This window comes from Lissotriton helveticus, chromosome 12, assembly GCF_964261635.1.
Source record: "Lissotriton helveticus chromosome 12, aLisHel1.1, whole genome shotgun sequence".
Classification (NCBI taxonomy): Eukaryota; Metazoa; Chordata; class Amphibia; order Caudata; family Salamandridae; genus Lissotriton; species Lissotriton helveticus.
The window spans coordinates 125231604-125253602 of record NC_136073.1 but is presented as its reverse complement, the minus strand read 5'-3'; the positions used below and the strand labels follow the sequence as shown (position 1 = coordinate 125253602).

General features: G+C 49.4%; 1 protein-coding gene across 1 annotated transcript in view; it reads right to left on the bottom strand.

Moving 5' to 3' along the window:
* The window catches only part of LOC144799878 (uncharacterized), a 334394-nt gene that overhangs the window by 233589 nt on the left and 78806 nt on the right, over window positions 1-21999 (bottom strand). The window contains exon 2 of the mRNA XM_078671483.1: window positions 15144-15282. Within this exon, the coding sequence (XP_078527609.1) occupies window positions 15144-15282 (139 nt within the window). The remainder of the gene's footprint in view (window positions 1-15143; window positions 15283-21999) is intronic.

The following is a 21999-nucleotide window of genomic DNA, read 5'->3' as shown; positions in this document are numbered from 1 at the left end:
TCTGGATGCTTCTGGGTCCTTAAGGACTGAAAATCTCACCAGGAGAGCTGGGGTTGGTAGCATAAGTCGGATTAGCGAGGATGGACTGGTTATTGTTGAGGCACTGGGTCTGGATCCTATGGGGATTCTGAATCCTTGTTTATATTCTGAACTTTATATTGGAGGTTGTTGTGGATGGGCAAGCTTACAGGTTGCGAAACACTTTCAGATCAGCCATAGCAGCAGGTCATTTCTTGATGGATGGTGTTGCAATGGATGAGGTGGATGAACACACCATGGTGCATAGATCATCAAAAGGAGTCAGGCTCTCTGTACCTCTAGAGCCGAGATATTCTAGTGTCTGGAGTGTAAATAGTTTTACCTGTGTTCCTCTCGTGGCAGTGAAATTAAATTCTGACTAGGGAAGAGTTATCTGGGAAACTGGCTATTCTCCTCTGCCTGACGTCATGAAGAAGGGTCGCAGATGTCTGAGCTGTGGCTGTATCGGGCAGGATGTGTACCAAGTCTAATGCCAGAGCAATATGTTATCCAGAACTTAAGCATTCTCCAAAATATGACTGGTTTTAACCTAAGAGTCTATGACAGAGGATGTTTGACCACCGTGGGTTCCACAGCTTTTGATATTCTGGAGAAAGACTTTCAAAATTCTTATCCTCCACAATAGCCAGATTGGTGAGAAGTGTTATGCAATAGGCAGGCATTGACAAATCTCTGGTTGCTGCTCACTTAGTTAACAGGGCAATGGCTTCTAAGTCATTCATTCACTCTGGGTGACCACTTGGAGAAATTTTGTGAATGCAGCGGATGGTCATATGACTACCTACCTTCAAGTCCTTTTACTTTAAACCAGTATGTATGCTTCGCTAGTGGTAGGCATGTTTAAACTACTATAATATTCACCTCCGGACCTAACATATAATTAAAAAAAAACTTTCATAGCTCTCTTGAAGAAGTGTTATTAATACTCAGGGCAAGGAGGAGAGGTTTATCCCAGCTGGCTGAAACTGTTAGCACATTTTCTCTGACCTGAAGGACCTAATCATTGGATTTTTGAGGTGTAAGTAAAACGCTTAAGAATTTTAATAGGGATATTGAATTTGTGGTTGCTCCCTGGTAATGTGATATATGTGAAAAAAATAATAGTAAAGAAATATCAAGAAAAAATATTGAGTTTTTCTGGGATGATGGTGTGGAACTGAAGCAGAAGTGAGGGAGAGCGATGCATGTGAAGAGGCCAATGTTGCGTGAATAAAGAAGTAGAAGGACACAGCACAAAAAGTTATGTAAATGGACTGAGAATGGTTATTGTGAAGCTACCTAGTTCCCGGAGTTTCATGTGAAAGGTAGTGTTTATTCACTTAAGTTGGCTTCTTTTGGAGAATAAAAAAATGTTGAAAGGCATAATCCTCGCCTCTGTATCCTTACTTGAATCTAAACTTTCTTAGAAAATACCCAGAAATGTTTTATTCATGTACAGTTAGTCTACTGTTCTCTTCCCCACATGCACAACTTGACCCTTTTCTGTCCTAATGGCAGAGCATGGTGAAATATCCTAAGAGGTAATTGGCGTATTCTAGAACAGGTCTCACCCTCACCTGTAGACTACTTTCTACTCCCTGATCCTGACAACTCACATTAGCCTGTCTTTTAACTGTATCGAGTACTTAGTGCTTGGAATAGGAGTCGCTTAAACCGAGTCTCTCCATGTTAGACCTGGCATCATTGGCGTGGGTCTCCCTTCCATTTTTGTTGCTGTTGCCGCAGGTGTTTTGCTGATGTTAGCTGCTCTGAGCACTGTGCCACTGCCAATCAGTGCCACAGTGCAAGTGCTCCCTGTATAAAGTATATATGTTGATTGGTTTCCATGGTTGGCTTATTTGGTTTACTGACAGACCCCAGTAAAGTGCACCAGGAGTGCCAGGGCTTGTGAATCAAAATGCTGCTAGTGGGCTTGCAGCACTGGTTGTGCCACCCACAGAAGAAGCCCTGTAAAATGTGTCTAAGGTCAGCCATTGCAGAACCTGTGTGCAGTCTGGTACTGTCATGCTGACTGGGCAAGTGCACCTACTTGCCAGTCCCTAAACCTTCCCTTAACTTCATATTAGTCACCCCTATGGTAGGCCCAAGGGCAGGGTGCATTGTAAGCATAAGGTAGGACAAGCCCTGATGTGCGTGGCATGTCCTAATAGAGAATTACAGCCAATTTCGTTTTTCACTATTGCAAGGCTACCTGTTCTCATAGGCCAGAATGGGCTGTTAGAATTGTTACATAATATAATCCTAACAGACTCAGAGAACATGGTAGAAATTCGAGTTTAGTATGCCTGAACTCAGAATAATAAAATGTATCTTTTATTAAAGTTTATTTTAATGTTCTGTGTTTGCAAATACTACTTTTAGAAAGTTGTCTGGTTTCTGTGAGTGGGGAATTCCAGGAGACAGGCTGGTGAATAGAAAGATTACATCCAGGATGGGTGGGAGGAGTGCACCTAGACACTGAATGGGGCTGTGCTCTGCCACCACAATGGTGGCTCCACCTCCTGTGGAGCATCTGATGTCTCTGCCCTGCACACTGAAAAGACAAGCCAGAGTCACCACAACAAAGTGCTCAAGAACTGGACTGAACATGGCAAAGGCCCCCTGGCCTGCAAGAACAAAAGATTTGTAGTATAAATATAGGAGCCCTGCTCCTAAGAAATTAGATCCTGCTTGAACCACGAAGAACCTCTGCCCGACGAGAAGGACCTGTAAGGAGGAGTACTGTCCGTAACCTGGGGGATTGGCCTGCAGTGGGTGCCTTGCTGTGAAAGGAGAGAAAAAGGACTGAAAGAAACTGTGAAAGGAGAGAAAAAGGACTGAAAGAAACTTTTGCAACTTGTGCTTCAAACAATCTCCAAGGGCTTGTGGGTGAGCTTGCCCCCTGAACGGAGTCCCAGGATTATTGGACTCCTCCTGCCTTCTCTGACAGATCTGCTGAATTTTGCCCTTCCTGGAGCCGTGATCCAAGTGCGCCTCATCCCCCTTCTTTGCCGTGCCGCTTGTGCCTTGCCGCCCCGACCCGTGTGAGCCGCTCAACGACGAGCCGACCCTCGCACCGTCCCGCCAGGGCCGCCCGCACTCTGCCTCACTCGTCCCCCCTGTTCAAGCCGCACTGCTCGTCTCGCCGCCCCCCACCGCTGGAAGCTCGACCGGAGTGCCTCACAAAGCCAAGGATGGCCCGTACGCACGAAGCGTACCAGCCGCCGCGCATCACGCTCTTGATCACCGGGGCCGCGCCGCACTGAGAGAGCCCGGCCCGTACGCCTCGTACTGGCTGCCTCGTGCCGCGCTGCCCGCATTTACTCAGCCGCTCCGAACCGAAGGTACGGCTCGAACGCCGTGAACGCCGAAGACAACCAACATCGCCCGCCCCGCTCCTCGAGGCCCCCCTGCTCTACGCCTCTCACCGAGACGCCTTCCACAGCCGGGGCCCGCCTCGCAGAGGAGCCACCAGCATCTTTTTGTTGTCTACACGTCCCGGACGCCTCATTCAAGCCGGACTCATCATCCCAAAAGGTACTGTCACTCAACTCGTACCCCTGTGTGTACGCCACGGACCAAGGAGTCCGCAACGCTTGCATAGTATCTTTTGACAGTTTTGTTACACTGTGACAGTGGGACAATAGTGCGCAACGCGCACCGGAACCAAGAAGTACGTTTTTTTAACAGAACTCTTATTTTTGCTGAATAGTATTGTGGCCTCATTTTACAACCGTTAATTGGGTCTTGCTAATTGCTAAAATTGTTATTTGCACAGAAATCCGGTGCACTTTAGAAAAATTGTTCGTTCTCATAATTTTACAGTGTCCTGAGGCAGAAAGCCGGGACCTGCTCTTAAACATTGGGAGCTAACTCTAAAAACGATATCAGGGTTTTTAGGCATTTACACTTTGTCACTCACCCGATTGTAGCCGAGTAAGGGCTACTCGGGGCCGCCATTTTGGGTGAGGAGAAGGTTGGTGGGCTAGCATTCTAGCGCTAAGCCCCTTCCGCACTCCCGCCCTCGATTGGATAAAATGGCGCCCTTATACAGGAGGCGCAGCGGACGGGTGCAGCGGGGGCGCCGACGGAGCGCCGAAGGCGCGCCAAAGGCAAGCCCGTCTGCGCCCGTCCGCGCCTGGCCGGGACCAGGGGCCATAACCCCTGGCCCAGGGCCTTGGTACTCCAGGGAAGCCTTGCTTGTGCTAAATAATAAAACCAGTCACATAAGCCCGCAAACAGTGGAGACACTTAGGCGGGAGGGCGTGGCGAAACCCACAGCCAAGCCATTTATTAGCAAGACTAGCATAAGGAGGGAAAGAGGAAAAGTAACATCACAGAGCGTTGCCCTGCTCAATACACGCTCCCTCCAAAAACACAATCTGCAGGTGTTTTCTCTGCTCCAAGAAGGCAACCTGGATGTATTAGGGGTCACGGAGACATGGTTAGAAGATTCGTCCATGCCCGACTTGGTGGCAGCACTGCCTCCCAACTTCTGCGCCACTACTCACAATAGGAAAGATGGTAGGAAGGGAGGGGGAGTCGCCCTTCTCTATAATAAATCCTTTAAAACTGAAACCATTTGTGCAGAAAGTCTAGAGGGTACGGATATTCTGGGAGTTAAGCTTTGCTCTGCCACCAACTGCTTGGTGATACTCCTTGTTTACCGTCCCCCTAGAACTTCCCCAGCCTTCATCGAGCCTTTTTTGGGACTGGTCCACGACCTACGAACAAGGTATGAGGGTCTCGTGGTCATGGGAGATTTCAATCTCCACTGGGAGGAGTCCCCCAAAGACGCAATGTCTAAACAGTTAGAAGAGGCCATGACCGCGCTAGATCTAACCCAGAGGGTGACTGGTTCGACACATAAGAAAGGTCACACATTGGACCTGATCTGGACATCAGTCCCGATGTTGAGCCCCATTACCATATCGCCCTGTATATGGTCGGATCATCACCTGTTGCAGGGTAGAATAGCATTCCCGGGGCAAAGTGTAGTTCCCACCGCTGAGTGGCAGGTTGTGAGAAGGTGGAATACAATCAACACTGACACCCTAATCTCCACTTTAGAGAAACGCTCTCACTTTAATAGACTACCAGATGACGACGTTGAGACGGCCAGCCTCAAACTGTCACAAAAACTGGAAAGTGCTATTGAGGTAGTGGCACGAGCTCGAAGGGTAAAAATCGGAGATAAGAGTAAAGGTGCCCCCTGGTTCAATGACGCACTGAGGCTCCTGAAACGCTCCCTGCGCCAGAGTGAGAGAGCCTGGCGCAAGGGGTATGATCCCAATACTCAAGCCTTATACGCTAATGAGCTCACCATCTACAAACAAGCTATTAGGGCCAGGAAAGCTGAGTTCTATGAAGGTAGAATTGGAGGAAGGAACAGCCCCCCCCCTTCTCGCAAGAAGACTGCCAAAAATTTCAGCCATTCTTTACCACCAAGATAGCAGACCTCCTGACAGAAATCGAGACCACCCCTAGACTGGACTGCCTGGGAATTACTATAAAACCTACCCCAACAGTATCCCAGCCCCTAATCTCACTATCCTTACTCACTAAAGAAACTCTGAAAATAGTGATGGGTCGAGTCAAATCAGGCTCACCGGCGGACCCATGTCCTCCGAGGATCTACAAACAAGCCTGGTCAGGGCTGGAGGACGACATATTATCGCTCCTGAACAGCTCACTCACATCCGGACAGGTCCCGTCCAACTATAAGGAAGCACGGCTGATCCCTCTCTTAAAAAAGGCAGGGGCAGATACAAAGATCTTGAAAAACTACAGGCCCATCTCACAGCTACCTTTCTTAGCCAAAATAATGGAGCAACATGTGCTGCCCAGCCTCTCACATCATCTTGAAAACAATCTCCTGTTGGAACCCAACCAAGCCGGTTTCAGGGCCCTTCATAGCACGGAATTGGTCATGCTTTCCGTGCTGGACGACCTGAGACTTAGAGCAGATAAAAAAAAACCTGTGTGCCCTGGTGCTGTTAGACCTCTCTGCGGCATTTGATACGGTCAAACACGACCTACTGCTGTCGCGGATGTGGGATCTTGGTATCCAGGGCACAGCCCATGCCTGGCTGACCTCCTTTCTTGGCGAACGGGTCCAGAGAGTACAATTGGCTGACCTGGTATCGGAGGCAGCAGGGATCACATGTGGAGTCCCACAGGGCTCAGCCTTGTCACCCCTGCTGTTCAACGCCTACCTGCAGCCCCTCATATCAGCACTAAATCAGATGGACTGCAGTATATACAACTACGCTGATGATACGCAGATCATCATCCAAATTGGCAACTCTCCAACGACATATCAGAGAATGCAAAACATCTTAAAATTTACCGTTAATTGGATGACGGCCAACTCATTAAAAATAAATCCTGACAAGACCAAGGTGCTTGCAATTACGACGGCATCTAGCCCTTGGAGTGATCTCTTGTGGCCCACTGAATTAGGGACCTCCCCAGTACCAGCAGAAACAGTGAAAAGCCTAGGCCTCCTCTTAGATGCCAATCTCACTATGTCAGCCCAGGTCTCAGCTGTAGTGGGCACATGTGTGGGCCTAATGAGAAAACTGCGTAAACTGTCCCCCATCTTGACGGTGGACACGCTCAGGAGAGCAGTATCAGCTCTGATCCTGGCACATCTGGACTACGGCAACGTTTTGTACGTCGGTATCCCTCAAAATCTGATGAACAGACTTCAGATAGTCATGAACGACGCTGCCAGACTTATCTTCAACAAACCCAGAAGGACCCATGCCACCCCTCTCCTTCACAAACTCCATTGGCTGCCGGTGAAACAGCGGGCCAAGTTCAAGGGCCTATGCATTACGCATAAAGCCTTGTACGGGCAAGCCCCAAAATACATTAAGGAACGTTTTGTTGCGTACGCTCCCAGCAGGAATTTACGATCGGCAGACGCTGCACTGTTGGTCTGCCCACGGTTCAAACTCTCTAGGAGGGCGTACTTTCTCCTATACAATTCCCAGTGCATGGAATAAGCTGCCAGAGAGCCTGCGCAAAGAAACAAGTTTATTGCCCTTCAGGAAAAAGCTAAAAACAGTGCTGTTTCAGGAGGCATGGGATACCATCTAACTCGCTCCCCTAACAGTATTTTGTCCACCCTCTGCTAAGCGCTTAGAGACCCCTGGGTGGGCGCTCTACAAATCCAACATACAAATACAAATACAAATACAAATTGTGCTAAGCCTTATATAAAGAAAACCTATTTTTGATAAACTCGACTGGTGTCCATTTGTGGTGTATCATTGAATTACTGTATGTGGTCATAAATGCTTAACCCATAACGCTCTGAAGTTTAACCTTGTCTGCTCGCGCCACACTGCCTAGAGGGTGAGCAGGGGTTATTTTTAAGAGTAAGTCCCTTGCCCTGACTAGAGGAGAGGGTCCCTGCTTTTCACAAGTACCCACCTGTGCCAACCAGAGACCCCCAAATCTAACATTGGAGGCAGCGTTGAAGATTTCGAATTTGCATTTGTGATTAATATACAGTATTTGGTGAACACCATGTAGTGAGTTCAGACCAATAACGCAGCCACATACGTATTGATTTTCGTTTTGCTGAGAGATCTCCATTTTTTTTTTAAAGTCATGCCTAATTCAGTCAACGGGGGAAAGGCAGCATCTGTAATCCCTGACATTGAAGGAATAGAATGGGAAGAAGAAGACTAGAGAACTACACTGTAGCCCAGCTGAAGGGCTTCTCAGTCTGGATGTAAAAACAAGTCCCACTTCCAAAAGGTGCTGAGGGCCTGGATTGAGTCAAGGGCACCTGAGAATGTGGTGGGAATTGAACCACCAGAAAGCGTCCTTGATTTTGGCAGAGTCCTGTCGCCAGAGGAGCTGGCAGACAGGAAGGAAACCCATGCACATGAAATGGAGATGGCAAAACTTAATGGACAGCTGGAAATGGAAAGCAAAAGGCTGGCCATGGAAGATAGAAAAATCCAAATGGAGCATGAAATGAAATTGAGGGAGCTGGAGCTGAAAGCTAAACGTTTGGAGCATCCTCCTTCTGGTGGCAGTGCAGCAGAAGTGCAGGTAGAATCAAGGGTGCACATACAAAAGGAAGTGGTGAAATAATTTTTTAAGAATGATGACATAGGGCAGTGGTTCAAGGCCTATGAGGTTGCCATGTCTTCCCACCGGGTCCCTGAGAGAGATTGGGGAGCGGGGTTGTGGGGGCGGTTCCTCAGTGAGAGGCGGGACACACTGCTAGATTTGCATTCTGAAGTTCATAATTCTTACCTCCACATGAAGGAAGCTTTGATGACCAGGTATGGGTTAACTCCTGAATTGTACAGACAGAGGTTCAGGGGTTGTACAAAGATTCCTAACAGTACGTATGTTGAGTATGTAACTTTTTTCTGCAGAGCACTGGATGGTTGGGTGAAGGGTAGCAAAGTTGATGTTTTTCAAGGTCTCTTTGATTTAATTGCATGGGAGCACTTGTCTAGTAATTGTTTTCCTGAGCTACGCCAGCACCTGATTGATAGCAAGCTGACTAACCCTAGGAAGCTTGCTGAGGAGGCGGACTGCTGGGTCAGCACCAGGGTCCACAAGGGTCAAGTGGGAGACTCCGCCAAGGGTGGGCAAGGTCCCCAGCAGAAGAGTGGGGGGACAAGGGCAAACAGAGGGAGTTTCAGAAGAGGCTACAAAGTAATCCCCAAGGGAACCCAGGGAAAGGTTCTCAGCCTCCCCCAACCCAGAAACCGGCCGGGGCCCAGACAGGTACCCCTGTTCAAAGAGGGCCCCCAAAGTGTTACAAGTGTGGTGAGCTGGGTCATTTTGCCAATGATCCAAACTGTCGTCAGTTTGGTAAGCCAGCACCCACTGGTGCTCCGCCCCAGCAGATGGCTAGTGTAGCCTTTGGGGAGGAAGTAGCAGCCCAAGGTGGGTGGGGTACAGTAGAAATGTCCCTTGTCTCTTTAGGAGACTGTAAGGTGGTCCCTGAAAACCAACTGCCCAATAACACTAAAAAATATGGGCAGTGGGTGACCATCAATGGCAAGAAGGTGGGGGCTCTTAGAGATACAGGAGCCAGTGTGACAGCTGTCAAGCATCACCTGGTGTCTCAAGAGAAGTGGTCCCACATGCATTCTGCCGAGTCGTGAACGCCGACAACACTGAGAGTCAGTGTCCAATGGCTCAGGTTCCCTTTGAGTGTGGGGGAGTTTCTGGTACTCTTCAAGTAGCTGTGAGAACTGCCATGCCTGTAGACTGTTTGTTGGGGAATGACTTGGAAAGTTCACCTTGGGAGAAGGTGGAGAAGAGTACTCACCTGAGGATGGTGGGTCTGCCTGACAGGGTGCGCGTGACCACCCGGTCAATGGCAGCCAGTAGGGATGCTCAAGAGGTCCTGGAGCCTGATGAAGAGGCCCAGGAACCGGCCTTAGAGAGGAGGCGCAGTAGGCGCGGGAAACCGGACCCTGTTGTTCCCACAGTTCAGGAGGAAGCAGACCTTGAGGGGGATGCCCTGGAACCTACAGGGGAACGGATAGCTGAACTGTGGGACCTGCCTGAGCTGACCCATTGGCAGCAGGAAGGAGGCCCCTCCAGGGAGGAATTCTGCAGGGTGCAGAAAGAATGTCCTTCTCTCATAGGTCTGCGGCAGCAGGCTGCAGACCAGGCTAACGGTGATCAGTCCGGAATACATTTCATTTATTGGGAGAATGATCTCCTGTATTCAGAGCCTAAGGTTGCTGAGCCTGCGTCAGCCCGTGCGCTGGTGGTACCCCAGAGCTTCAGAGCCTTCCTACTGGGGCTGGATCACGATATACCATTGGAAGGGCATTTGGGGTCAGGACAAGACCTGTGAAAGGCTTGTCACCCACTTTTATTGGCCTCAAATGCACAGGAACTCAGATGCTCACTGTAGGACCTGCCAGACTTGCCAGGCAAGTGGAAAGAGTGGGAGGAAGCAGAAGGCCCCTCTCCAGCCATTCCCTGTAGTCTGTACCCCATTCCAGCGAGTGGGAATTGACATTGTGAGGCCACTGGATCCCAGGACAGCCATGGGCAACAGGTTCATCCTGGTCCTGGTGGACCATGCCACTTGGTACCCGGAAGCCATCCCTCTGAGGACAGTGACGGCCCCAGTGGTGGGACGTGCGCTGATGGGAATTTTCTCCAGAGTGGGATTCCCTCTAGAGGTGGTGTCTGACCGGGGTACCAATTTCATATCCAAGTATATGAAATCCCTTTGGCAAGAGTGTGGTGGTGTAACCTACAAGTTCACCATGCCTTACCACCCCCAAGGAAATAGGTTGGTTGAGAGATTCAACTGAACTCTGAGGGGCATGATTATGGGTCTTGAGGAACCCATGAGGCGTAAGTGGGACGTCATCTTACCGTGCCTTCTCTTTGCTTACCGTGAGGTGCCACAGAAGTCTCTAAGGTTCAGCCTCTTTGAGCTCCTGTATGGCCACCCAGTGAGAGGACCTCTAAGTCTGGTCAAGGAAGGCTGGGAAAATCTCCCAGGAAGCCTCCCCAGAATGTATACAGTTACATGCTGGCCTTCAGAAACCAGACTAGGCGTTTCAGAGCACTTGATGAGGCAAATCTGGAAGCCAGCCAGGAGGAAATGAAGCGGTGGTATGACAAGAATGCCACTCTGGTAGAGCTTCAGCCTGGACAGAAGGTGTGGGTCTTGGCCCCCGTGGAGCCTTGTGCGCTCCAGGATAAGTTGACAGGCCCCTTTGAGGTTGTGGAGCGCAAGAGTCCTGTTACCTATTTGATGGACTTGCAGTCTCCCAGGAACCCCTTGAGGGTCCTGCATGTCAACGGCCTTAAGACCCACTTGGAGAGGTCCGAAGTGGGCATGCTCTTGGCAACAGATGATGGAATGGACGAGGAGACTGAGCCTCTTCCTGACCTCCTGGTAGCCAGAGAGCAAGATGGGTCAGTGGATGGAGTTAACCTCTCTCCCACCCTGACCCCTGAGCAACAGAATGACTGCCGCCAGTTGCTGGAGCAGTTCTCTGACCTGTTCTCCCTGGTTCCTAGTATCACTGATTGGTGCGTCCATTATGTGGATACAGGAGACAGTTTACCTATGAAGCACAAGGCTTACAGGGTGACTGACAGGGTCAGGGCTTGCATCAAAGAGGAGGTCTCAAAGATGCTTGCTCTTGAGGTGATTGAGTCCTCCAGCAGTCCTTGGGCCAGCCCAGTGGTCTTGGTCCCAAAGGCTGCGGCGCCGGGTGCCACAACCGAACTCCGGTTCTGTGTGGACTACAGAGGACTCATTTCAGTCACCAAGACTGACGCGCACCCCATCCCCCGGGCTGATGAGCTCATTGATCGGTTAGGGGCTGCACGGTACCTCAGCAGGTTTGACTTGACGTCTGGGTACTGGCAGATCGCCTTGACTGATGGGGCCAAAGAGAGGTCAGCATTCTCCACACCAGATGGGCATTTCCAGTTCCAGGTTATGCCATTTGGGATGAAGAATGCCCCTGACACCTTTGAGAGGTTGGTCAACCAGGTGTTGGTTGAGCTGGAGGAGTTCAGTGCCGCCTACCTGGATGACATCGCAATGTTCAGTGTCACATGGGAAGAACATCTGCGCCACCTCTGGGAAGTGTTGATGGCACTGCGCAAGGCAGGCCTCACGAAGGCGAGCAAGTGCCACATCGGGCAGGGTTCTGTGGTGTACTTGGGACACCAAGTTGGGAGCGGCCAGGTGGCGCCCCTTCAGCCCAAGATTGAAACCATCCTGGCTTGGGAACCCCCCAAAACCCAGACAGAGGTGAGAGACTTCCTATGTCTCACAGGGCATTACAGGAGGTTTGTCAAGGGGTATGGCAACATTGTTGCACCCTTGACATAGCTGACTTCCAAGAAGCAGCCAAAGAAAGTGATCTGGACTGACACCTGTCAGAAGGCTTTTGAGACCCTGAAAACTGCCATGTGAACGGCACCCATGCTCCTGGCCCCCGACTTCTCCAAAGAGTTCCTTGTGCAAACAGATGCTTCAGAGCATGGTGTAGGGGCTGTTCTCTCACAGATGACTGAGGAGGGCTGGGACCAACCTGTAGCCTTCATCAGTAGGAGGTTACTTCCCCGGTAACAGAGGTGGAGTGCAATTGAGCGAGAAGCTTTTGCTGTGGTCTGGGCACTGAAGAAGCTAAGACCCTACTTGTTTGGGTCTCACTTCCGGGTTCAGACAGACCACAGGCCCCTCAGATCATTGATGCAAATGAGGGGTGAGAATCCAAAGCTGTTGAGGTGGTCCTTTACCCTAGATGGTATGGATTTCACGGTGGAACACCGCCCTGGTACAGATCACGCCAATGCTGACGGTCTCTCCAGATTTTTCCGCCCTGGGGTAGGGTAGTTCGCCCCACATTTCAGCTGGAGGGGACACGCGTTAGACCTGGCACCATTGGCGTGGGTCTCCCTTCCATTTTTTGTTGCTGTTGCCTTAGGTATGCCTCAGGTATTTTGCTGATGTTAGCTGCTCAGAGCACTGTGCCACTGCCAATCAGTGCCACAGTGCAAGTGCTCCCTGTATAAAGTATATATGTTGATTGGTTTCCATGATTGGCTTATTTGGTTTCCTGTCAGACCCCAGTAAAGTGCACCAGGAGTGCCAGGGCTTGTGAATCCAAATGCTGCTAGTGGGCTTGCAGCACTGGTTGTGCCACCCACAGAAGCAGCCCTGTAAAATGTGTCTAAGGTCTGCCATTGCAGAACCTGTGTGCAGTCTGGTACTGTCATGCTGACTGGGCAAGTGCGCCTACTTGCCAGTCCCTAAACCTTCCCCTAACTTCATATTAGTCACCCCTATGGTAGGCCCATGGGCAGGGTGCTTTGTAAGCATAAGGTAGGACAAGCCCTGATGTGTGTGGCATGTCCTAATAGTGAATTGCAGCCAATTTCGTTTTTCGCTATTGCAAGCCTACCTGTTCTCATAGGCCAGAATGGGCTGTTAGAATTGTTACATCCTATGATCCACTTTTAGAAAGTTGGCATTTGCTTGCCTAACCATTTCAGCCCGCCTCTGCTCTGATGTGTATCTGCTGTCTGGTTTCTGTGAGTGACAGGGCTGGGGAATTCCAGAAGACAGGCTGGCCAGCCAGGTGGTGAATAGAAAGATTACATCCAGGATGGGTGGGAGGAGTGCACCTAGACACTGAATAGGGCTGTGCTCTGCCACCACAATGCTGGCTCCACCTCCCGTGGAGCGTCTGATGTCTCTGCCCTGCACACTGAAAAGACAAGCCTGAGTCACCACAACAAAGTGCTCAAGAACTGGACTGAACAAGGCAAAGGCCCCCTGGCCTGCAAGAACAAAAGATTTGTAGTATAAATATAGGAGCCCTGCTCCTAAGAAATTAGATCCTGCTTGAACCATGAAGAACCTCTGCCCGACGAGAAGGACCTGGAAGAAGCTGTAAGGAGGAGTACTGTCCCTGACCTGGGGGATTGGCCTGCAGTGGGTGCCTTGCTGTGAAAGGAGAGAAAAAGGCCTGAAAGAGACTTTTGCAACTTGTGCTTCAAACAATCTCCAAGGGCTTGTGGGTGAGCTTGCCCCCTGAACGGAGTCCCAGGATTATTGGACTCCTCCTGCCTTCGCTGACAGATCTGCTGAACTTTGCCCTTCCTTATCGCTGGAACTGCGATTCCAGTGCGCCTGATCCCCCTTCTTTGCCGTGACGCTTGTGCCTGGCCGCCCCCGCCCCGTATGAGCCGCTCCATGACGAGCCGACCCTCCCACCGTCCCGCCAGGGCCGCCCGCACTCTGCCTCACTTGTCTCCCCTGTTCGAGCCGCACTGCTCGTCTCGCCGCCCCTACGCTGGAAGCCCGACCGGAGGGCCTCACAAAGCCAAGGGCGGCCCGTACGCACGAAGCGTACCAGCCGCCTCGCATCACGCTCTTGATCACCGGGGCCGTGCCGCACTGAGAGAGCCCGGCCCGTACGCCTCGTACTGGCTGCCTCGTGCCGCGCTGCCCGCATTTACTCAGCAGCTCCGAACCAAAGGTACGGCTCGAACGCCGTGAACGCTGAAGACAACCCACATCGCCCGCCCTGCTCCTTGAGGCCCCCCTGCTCTACGCCTCTCACCGAGACGCCTACCACAGCAGGGGCCCGCCTCGCAGAGGAGCCGCCAGCATCTTTTTGTTGTCTACACGTCCCGGACGCCTCATTCAAGCCAGACTCATCATCCCAAATGTACTGTCACTCAACTCGTACCCCTGTATGTACGCCAAGGAATCCGCAACGCTTGAATAGTATCTTTTGACAGTTTTGTTACACTGTGAGAGTCGGACAATAGTGCGCAACGCGCACCGGAATCAAGAAGTACATTTTTTTAACAGAACTCTTATTTTTGCTGAATAGTATTGTGGCCTCATTTTACAACCATTAATTGGGTCTTGTGCTAAGCCTTATATAAAGAAAACCTATTTTTGATAAAACTCGACTGGTGTCCATTTGTGGTGTATCATTGAATTACTGTATGTGGTCATAAATGCTTAACCCATAACGCTCTGAAGTTTAGCCTTGTCTGCTCACGCCACACTGCCTAGAGGGTGAGCAGGGGTTATTTTTAAGAGTAAGTCCCTTGCCCTGACTAGAGGAGAGGGTCCCTGCTTGTCACAAGTACCCACATGTGCCAACCAGAGACCCCCAAATCTAACACTCCATCTTCTTTTTCTTCATTTATTGCACAAACGCACGTCATCTTTCTTTTGGTTGCTTTCTCCTTTCTTATGGATCTCAGGCCACTACCAGCTTTGCTCCTATTCTACTTTGTTCATCAGAGAATACATGGGAGCTGGCTTGTCCACACAATGGGAACTCTGCATGCAGATTTTGACCTGGTATTTGCAGGCCTGCATGTAATTTCCCATTTCTGGGGACACAACTCAGAGAAGTCAGATTTAAGTGATTGTATACTGAAAGGAATCATTATTTCTACCCACAATGTATCACTGAGACTAAATTCAGCCCCTTTGTAATAGGGGACTGATAGGTCTGTACAAAATTACACAAATCACACACAGGTAGAAGAGGGAACTGAAAACAGATACTCACACCATCATAATGCCTACTTCGAGCATTCTGTGATGCTATGCTCACCATACTCACTTGAATGTGTTCCTTCACCTTGAAGCGGTCAGCATAGCTCTCCAGGTAAGCCAAAACTTGAGAGTGGTGCAGGAAGGAGGGCAGGTTTGGGGGGAATGGGTAATCAGGGTAGGCCATGATTTCTTTAGGGAGGTTGGTCCTGTGGAGGAAAAAATATTTTAATTAAGACGTTTCCCAGTTCATCGATAGCAGGAAATGAGCAACCGTCTAGCCATCTGCATAGAACTTGCAACAGCCCATGCATAGACAATACCCCAACAAACACATACTGCATCTTAGAATGACCAGATAGCACAACATGTCACAGAACACTCCTCACATGGCCCTGGTGAAACAGTAACAGCCACATGAAGTGACTTACCCCAGAATTGTCCAACAATCAGTAATTCATGAACTACCACACTATACTTAAACACATTTCTACCAGACCCAATGTTCAAATCTTCAACTTTAATCTTCCATTAAGAAATGTCTGTATACAGACAAGAAGAGCAAGTAGAGGCACGAAGATTTCCCCTCCACCGAGATGAGAGTGAGTGGCACCCGAGAGCTGACTTCCATTTCCCTACCAAATGAAGAATGGCCTTGCATCCCCATGTCCCCTCCCCGGACTGTGTGGGACAGTCGCAGCGGGCTGCGCTGGGCCATATGTGGTGGATAGCTAGACAGAGCAGAAAAGATCCAGGAGCAAACAAGTGCTCTGGGTGGAGCTGGCACCTGTAAGCGGCTTCTTCTGGACTGGAGCCAGCTGTGGTAAGAGAGATGGAGAGAGTTGGCGCCATAGGAGAGATGCAGAGGAGCGTATCCCATGAGCCTTGCCTCCCAGCTCCCCATACAGTTATGAACAGGTGCCATATTAGCCACTGAGGCCTGCCTGGGGTTCTTTTAATGTACACCACTTAAAGATCAGAGACTAAAATAGGGAGAAAAACACAAAAGCCTTCTCCACCCAAAAATCGCCACCCTTTGGAGCTACTTCTCGGATTGATGAGGAATGCCCAAGTGAAGGAGAAGTCCCTATCACACACAATGAGGCAAATATAATGGGAACATTAAAAGAGATGCAAGGTGCCCCACAGCACGTAGATTCCAAGATGCTCTCCATGGAAGGGGCGTTGGACTCCCTTGCGAGTCGTATCTCCAAGACTCAAAAATGATAAAAAGCTTGTACCGGAATCCAATGTGATGGAGACCAAGCTGCAGGAAGGTGAGAAGCAATTCCAGCAGAGTCCCCAATTTGAAAACTTGCTATTTTCCACCATCTCTCTATTCGAGTCAAAAGTTGTAACTAGAAAATAGGCAAGCAGCAAAGATCACAATCCCAGGGTTTCTAGCTATAGCAGACTCGCAGAAGGGAATGCATCTAATAGAGTTTCTTTAATGCGAAGTTCTGGAAGGAGCGTAAGCAGACCCAGTCGAAGTGATCAGATCAGCTCCCATAGCCATCAATGAGCCCTCTAGAAGGAGAGTTAGAATAGGCACTAATGTAGCAGAGCTGAAATACACACATTGGAGGTAGACTGACTAAAGTGGGAGAAAAGAAAAGGGATAGGATGTTGGAGGGCTCCAAAATGCTTATTTTCCGTAGACCTGAGCCACTCAACCTTAGTAAAAAAGGCAGTATCTTCCGAACTTGAAGAGGGAAGCGTCAGTGGAGATGCAGTAACCTATGGTTTGCAGCAAGCATGCGAGTGGTAGTGGTATTGAAGACCCATGTGTCACCAGCCACAAGGCTGAGAAGAAATACTTACATTCTGAAGAGAAGACGCTGGGCGAGGCACCATGAAGAGGTCTAGAGTGGTGTACACTGCTCCGGTACCAGCAGTGAAGTGACACCCAATGTTAAGAAAAATCCTCTCACAGTAGGCCAGAAGATCTCTGATATTTTGCCATTTCTCTTTTTATTAGTGAAGCCAAAAAGGAAAACTTGGTTATAATGTACAGAACTGTATGTATTATTTTATCTGTTATGGAATTTACATGGTATAATCTGATAAGTCAAAGAAAGCACAAGGAGATGATGGACGGAGCTCTGAAACTTTTCAGAGACTCACCCCTAGTCATAGATCTGGGTTGAATCCATCATCATTCTTTAGCTCACTTTGCCACCTCAGTTCAGACCCAGCTACGTGCAAATCAGCCTTGACTCTGTGCCTCATGGGAACAGTGCAGCCCGAACTTCCAAGCCAGGTCTTCCCTGAACCAGAAAAAAGCATCCTGGGACCAGTTTCTGGGTAACACCCTTCATCAGCCAGTGAATCCATTGGCAAAGTGAGCAAGGGCATACCCTGCCAACTTAGAGCGAACAAAGCAAACACAAGGAGATGATGGACGGAGCTCTGAAACTTTTCAGAGACTCACCCCCAGTCATAGATCTGGGATGAATCCATCATCATTCTTTAGCTCAATTTCCCACCTCAGTTCAGCCCCAGCTATATGCAAATCAGTCTTGACCTAGTGCCTCATGGGAACAGTTCAGCCCGAACTGCCAAGCCAGGTCTTCCCTGACCGGAAACAAGCATCCTGGGACCGGTTTCTGGGTATCGCCCTTCATCAGCCAGGCTAGTTTGAATCCAGTGGCAAAGTGAGCAAGGGCCCCACGTCTAGACATACCCTGCCAACTTAGGGCAAACAAAGCAAACACAAGAAGATGATCATCGATGGAGCTCTGAAACTTTTTAGAGACTCACCCCCAGTCACAGTTCTGGGTTGAATCCATCATCATTCTTTAGCGCACTTTGCCTACTCAGTTCTGACACAGCTATATGCAAATCAGTCTTGACCCTGTGCCTCATGGGAATAGTTCAGCCCGAACTGCCAAGCCAGGTCTTCCCTGAACCGGAAACAAGCATCATGGGACCGGTTTCTGGTTAACACCCTTCATCAGCCAGGCTAGCTTGAATCCAGTGGTAAAGTGAGCAAGGGACCCACGTCTGGGCATACCCTGCCAACTTAGGATGAACAAAGCAAACACAAGGAGATTATGGACGGAGCTCTGAAACTTTTCAGAGACTCACCCCCAGTCACAGATCTGGGTTTAATCATCATCATTCTTTAGCTCACTTCGCCACCTCATTTCAGACCCAGCTACATGCAAATCAGTCTTGACTCTGTGCCTCATGGAAACAGTTCAGCCGGAACTGCCAAGTCAAGTCTCCCCTGAACCAGAAACAAGCATCATGGGACAGGTTTCTGGGTAACACCTTTCATCAGGGTGGCATGGTGAGCAAAATAACGATGGATTTAGGCCCAGATCTCTGCACTGGGGTGAATGTATGACATTGTTCTGCATTCTGTCCATTAATTGTTCTTTTTGCATTTGTCACCCCAAGTGGGACGAGTATGCCCAGACGTGGGTCCCGTGCTCTCCATGCCACTGGAGTTAAGCTATTCTGGCTGATGAGGGCTGAAAGCCTGAAACCAGTCCTAGGATGCTTGTTTCCTGTCCAGGGAGGACCTGACCTGGCAGTTCGGGCTGGACTGTTCTCATTGGGCGCAGGGTCGAGACTGATTTGCATATGGCTGGGTCCAAACTGGAATGGCATGGTGAGCAAAAAAACAATGGATTCAGGCCCAGATCTCTGTACTGGGGTGAATGTATGACATTGTTCTGCATTATGTCCATCTTTTTGCATTTGTCACCCCAAGTGGGACGGGTATGCCCAGACGTTGGTCCCGTGCTCTCCATGCCACTGGAGTCAAGCTATCCTGGCTGATGAGGGCTGAAAGCCCGAAACTGATCTTAAGATGCTTGTTTCCAGTCCAGGGAGGACCTGGCCTGGTAGTTCAGGCTGGACTGTTCCCATTGAGCGCAGGGTCAAGACTGATTTGCATATGGCTGGGTCCAAACTGGAATGGCATGGTGAGCAAAATAACTATGGATTTTAGCCCAGATCTCTGTACTGGGGTGAATGTACGACATTGTTCTGCATTCTGTCCATCAATTGTTCTTTTTGCATAACCTGATAAGACAGCCTTTAAAATTCTGATAATAATGACATTTAAAACTCAGTACTGAACAGGACATGAAAAGCAGCAAAAAGGTTATCAGAAGTATCACTTTTGTAATTATTCTTGAATTGAAAAATAGATGACATTTTTTGAGGAATTCTATGAAGCACCATTGGGTGTTGCACCCAGAAACAGTTCTGGGTGGTTATTCTGCTTATCGAAGAAGTTAACGCGGTAGCATAATGTTAGTAAGGTCAACAATACCTGAAACAGTAGACATGGATTCTATTTATTAATGGATGTCAATGTTATGAGGTTTATTTACAACATTGCAGAGTCTCAAGTGCTGTTCCATGGACACTTTTCATCTTACACATTCACAACAGCACCTATAGGCTATTCAGTCTGTGTGCTTTGCTAAAAAACATATTTTTCCACGTTGGGCATGTTTACCAAAACTATGTGTCATTGGCTTTGACAATGTGGCCTCTGGCTACCAAGGGAAGAGCAGAAACATTTGCAATGGACCACACACCGCTAGCCCCTCCTCCGGATCGCCCCTAGGGCCTCTGGTACATGGAGTTCTTGAGTGGTTCACCCCAGTGGGTGCAAGTAGGTACTTGTTGAACTGATGATCTCTAGACCCGATACATGTCCCGGGTTTTTGGATGTCGCCCGAGACATAGCTCGGGTTTCGGGATAACTTCCCGCATCAGTAGAGAAAATAGTTAGGGGTGGAAGAGAAGGCCGCCAAGCAACCGTCAATGGCCTCGATGCCCGAACCGGCACGCAGGTGCGTCGTCCAGGAGCCCGTCGACTCAAAGCTCAAGGGAGCCAATTTTTAGAAACAATCGCAATGGACCGCACACCGCTAGCCCCTCCTCCGGATCGCCCCTAGGGACTCTGGTACATGGAGTTCTTGAGTGGTTCACCCCAGTGGGTGCAAGTAGGTACTTGTTGAACTGATGATCTCTAGACCCGATACATGTCCCGGGTTTTTGGATGTCGCCCGAGACATGGCTCGGATTTCGGGATAACTTCCCTCATCAGTAGAGAAAATAGTTAGGGGTGGAAGAGAAGGCCGCCAAGCAACCGTCAATGGCCTCGATGCCCGAACCGGCACGCAGGTGCGTCGTCCAGGAGCCCGTCGACTCAAAGCTCAAGGGAGCCAATTTGTAGAAACAATCGCAATGGACCGCACACCGCTAGCCCCTCCTCCAGGTCACCCATAGGGACTCTGGTACATGGAGTTCTTGAGTGGTTCACCCCAGTGGGTGCAAGTAGGTACTTGTTGAACTGATGATCTCTAGACCCGATACATGTCCTGGGTTTTTGGATGTCGCCCGAGACACGGCTCGGGTTTCGGGATAACTTCCCTCATCAGTAGAGAAAGTAGTTAGGGGTGGAAGAGAAGGCCACCAAGCAACCGTCAATGGCCTCGATGCCCCAACCGGCATGCAGGTGCGTCGTCCAGGAGCCCGTCGACTCAAAGCTCAAGGGAGCCAATTTGTAGAAACAATCGCAATGGACTGCACACCGCTAGCCCCTCCTCCGGCTCGCCCATAGGGACTCTGGTACATGGAGTTCTTGAGTGGTTCACCCCAGTGGGTGCAAGTAGGTACTTGTTGAACTGATGATCTCTAGACCCGATACATGTCCCGGGTTTTTGGATGTCGCACCTTGGGCATGTTTACCAAAACTATGTGTCAATGGCTTTGACAATGTGGCCTCTGGCTACCAAGGGAAGAGCATATGGAATGTTTTGTAAAGCCCAATCTAAGGTTTTGGTTGAGATGAAAATATAAGTAGTACAGAGTACTCATTGAGGAAAAGAATGTTTCTGCATTAACTTGACAAGTGCAGTACAATTTATTTTTTATACACTACAATTAGACGCCATCCAAGATGGCAGAATGCTAAACAACCAAGGGATAAACAATGTAGCAGACGTCATATGATGAAAGCAGAGCAACAGATAAGAAGGCGAACAGCAGGTGGTAAACCATAGTGAACGCAGGGCGAACCATACCGCAAATAACAGGGGTAGCAATGAGGACAGAGGTAGACCGGGAAGGCACATATAAAACCAGTGTGATCATGTTTAAAAAACATGTCTTCTGAGTTGGTTTGTTGCCCAATTTGCAGAATCTCTATAATTGTGTTACTGGGATGATCAGCACAGTGGAACCTTAAGGAGTTAAAAGTGTATTTGAATTTCCCAAGCCTGGTAGCATGTCAGATGTTCACTGGCAGGGAGCTCCAGATTATCAGGGCATTGCAAGGGAGTGAGCATGACAGAGTGGAGTTTTTATTAAACCTGGGGTTTCTAGACAAAAAGGAACAGTTAGCATTTAGATGTTCTGTTTCAAGTATATAATCCTCCCAAGGGTCAGTCCCCCGCTCAGCCTAAAGGGCTTTTTTTCTAGGTCCTGTAGGTAGTAGGGACTGCCTATATCAGAGTCTGTGCCCAGTATTTTCAGGTGATGGGGAGTGTGGACGCATGGAAGGAGGGATGAACAGACAGTAGGGAAAGTGGCCATATGCCTATCCCTCTCAGGGCGTGATGGAGCAGAGAGGGGTTCCTCAAATATAAACAGAAATTGCAGTGTCCAGGTCACCATCCATAGTATACAGGAATCTATAGTGATACAGTCCCTTTCACGGTGTGCGGGATGGCTGATTCACAATTATATTGTCCCCATTAGTGAACAAGATGGCTGATTGCTATATTGATCAGCCCTACTTACAGTGTCCAAGATGTCAGCCTCCTGTAATGATCAGCCCTGTCACAGTGTGCTGTGCAGGGCACATCTGTATTGGTATACATCTTGTAAAAATCTACCTGACACAATAGGCATACCACCATAGAGAAACTCTGATTATTACTGAAAGTGAGCAGTTCTTA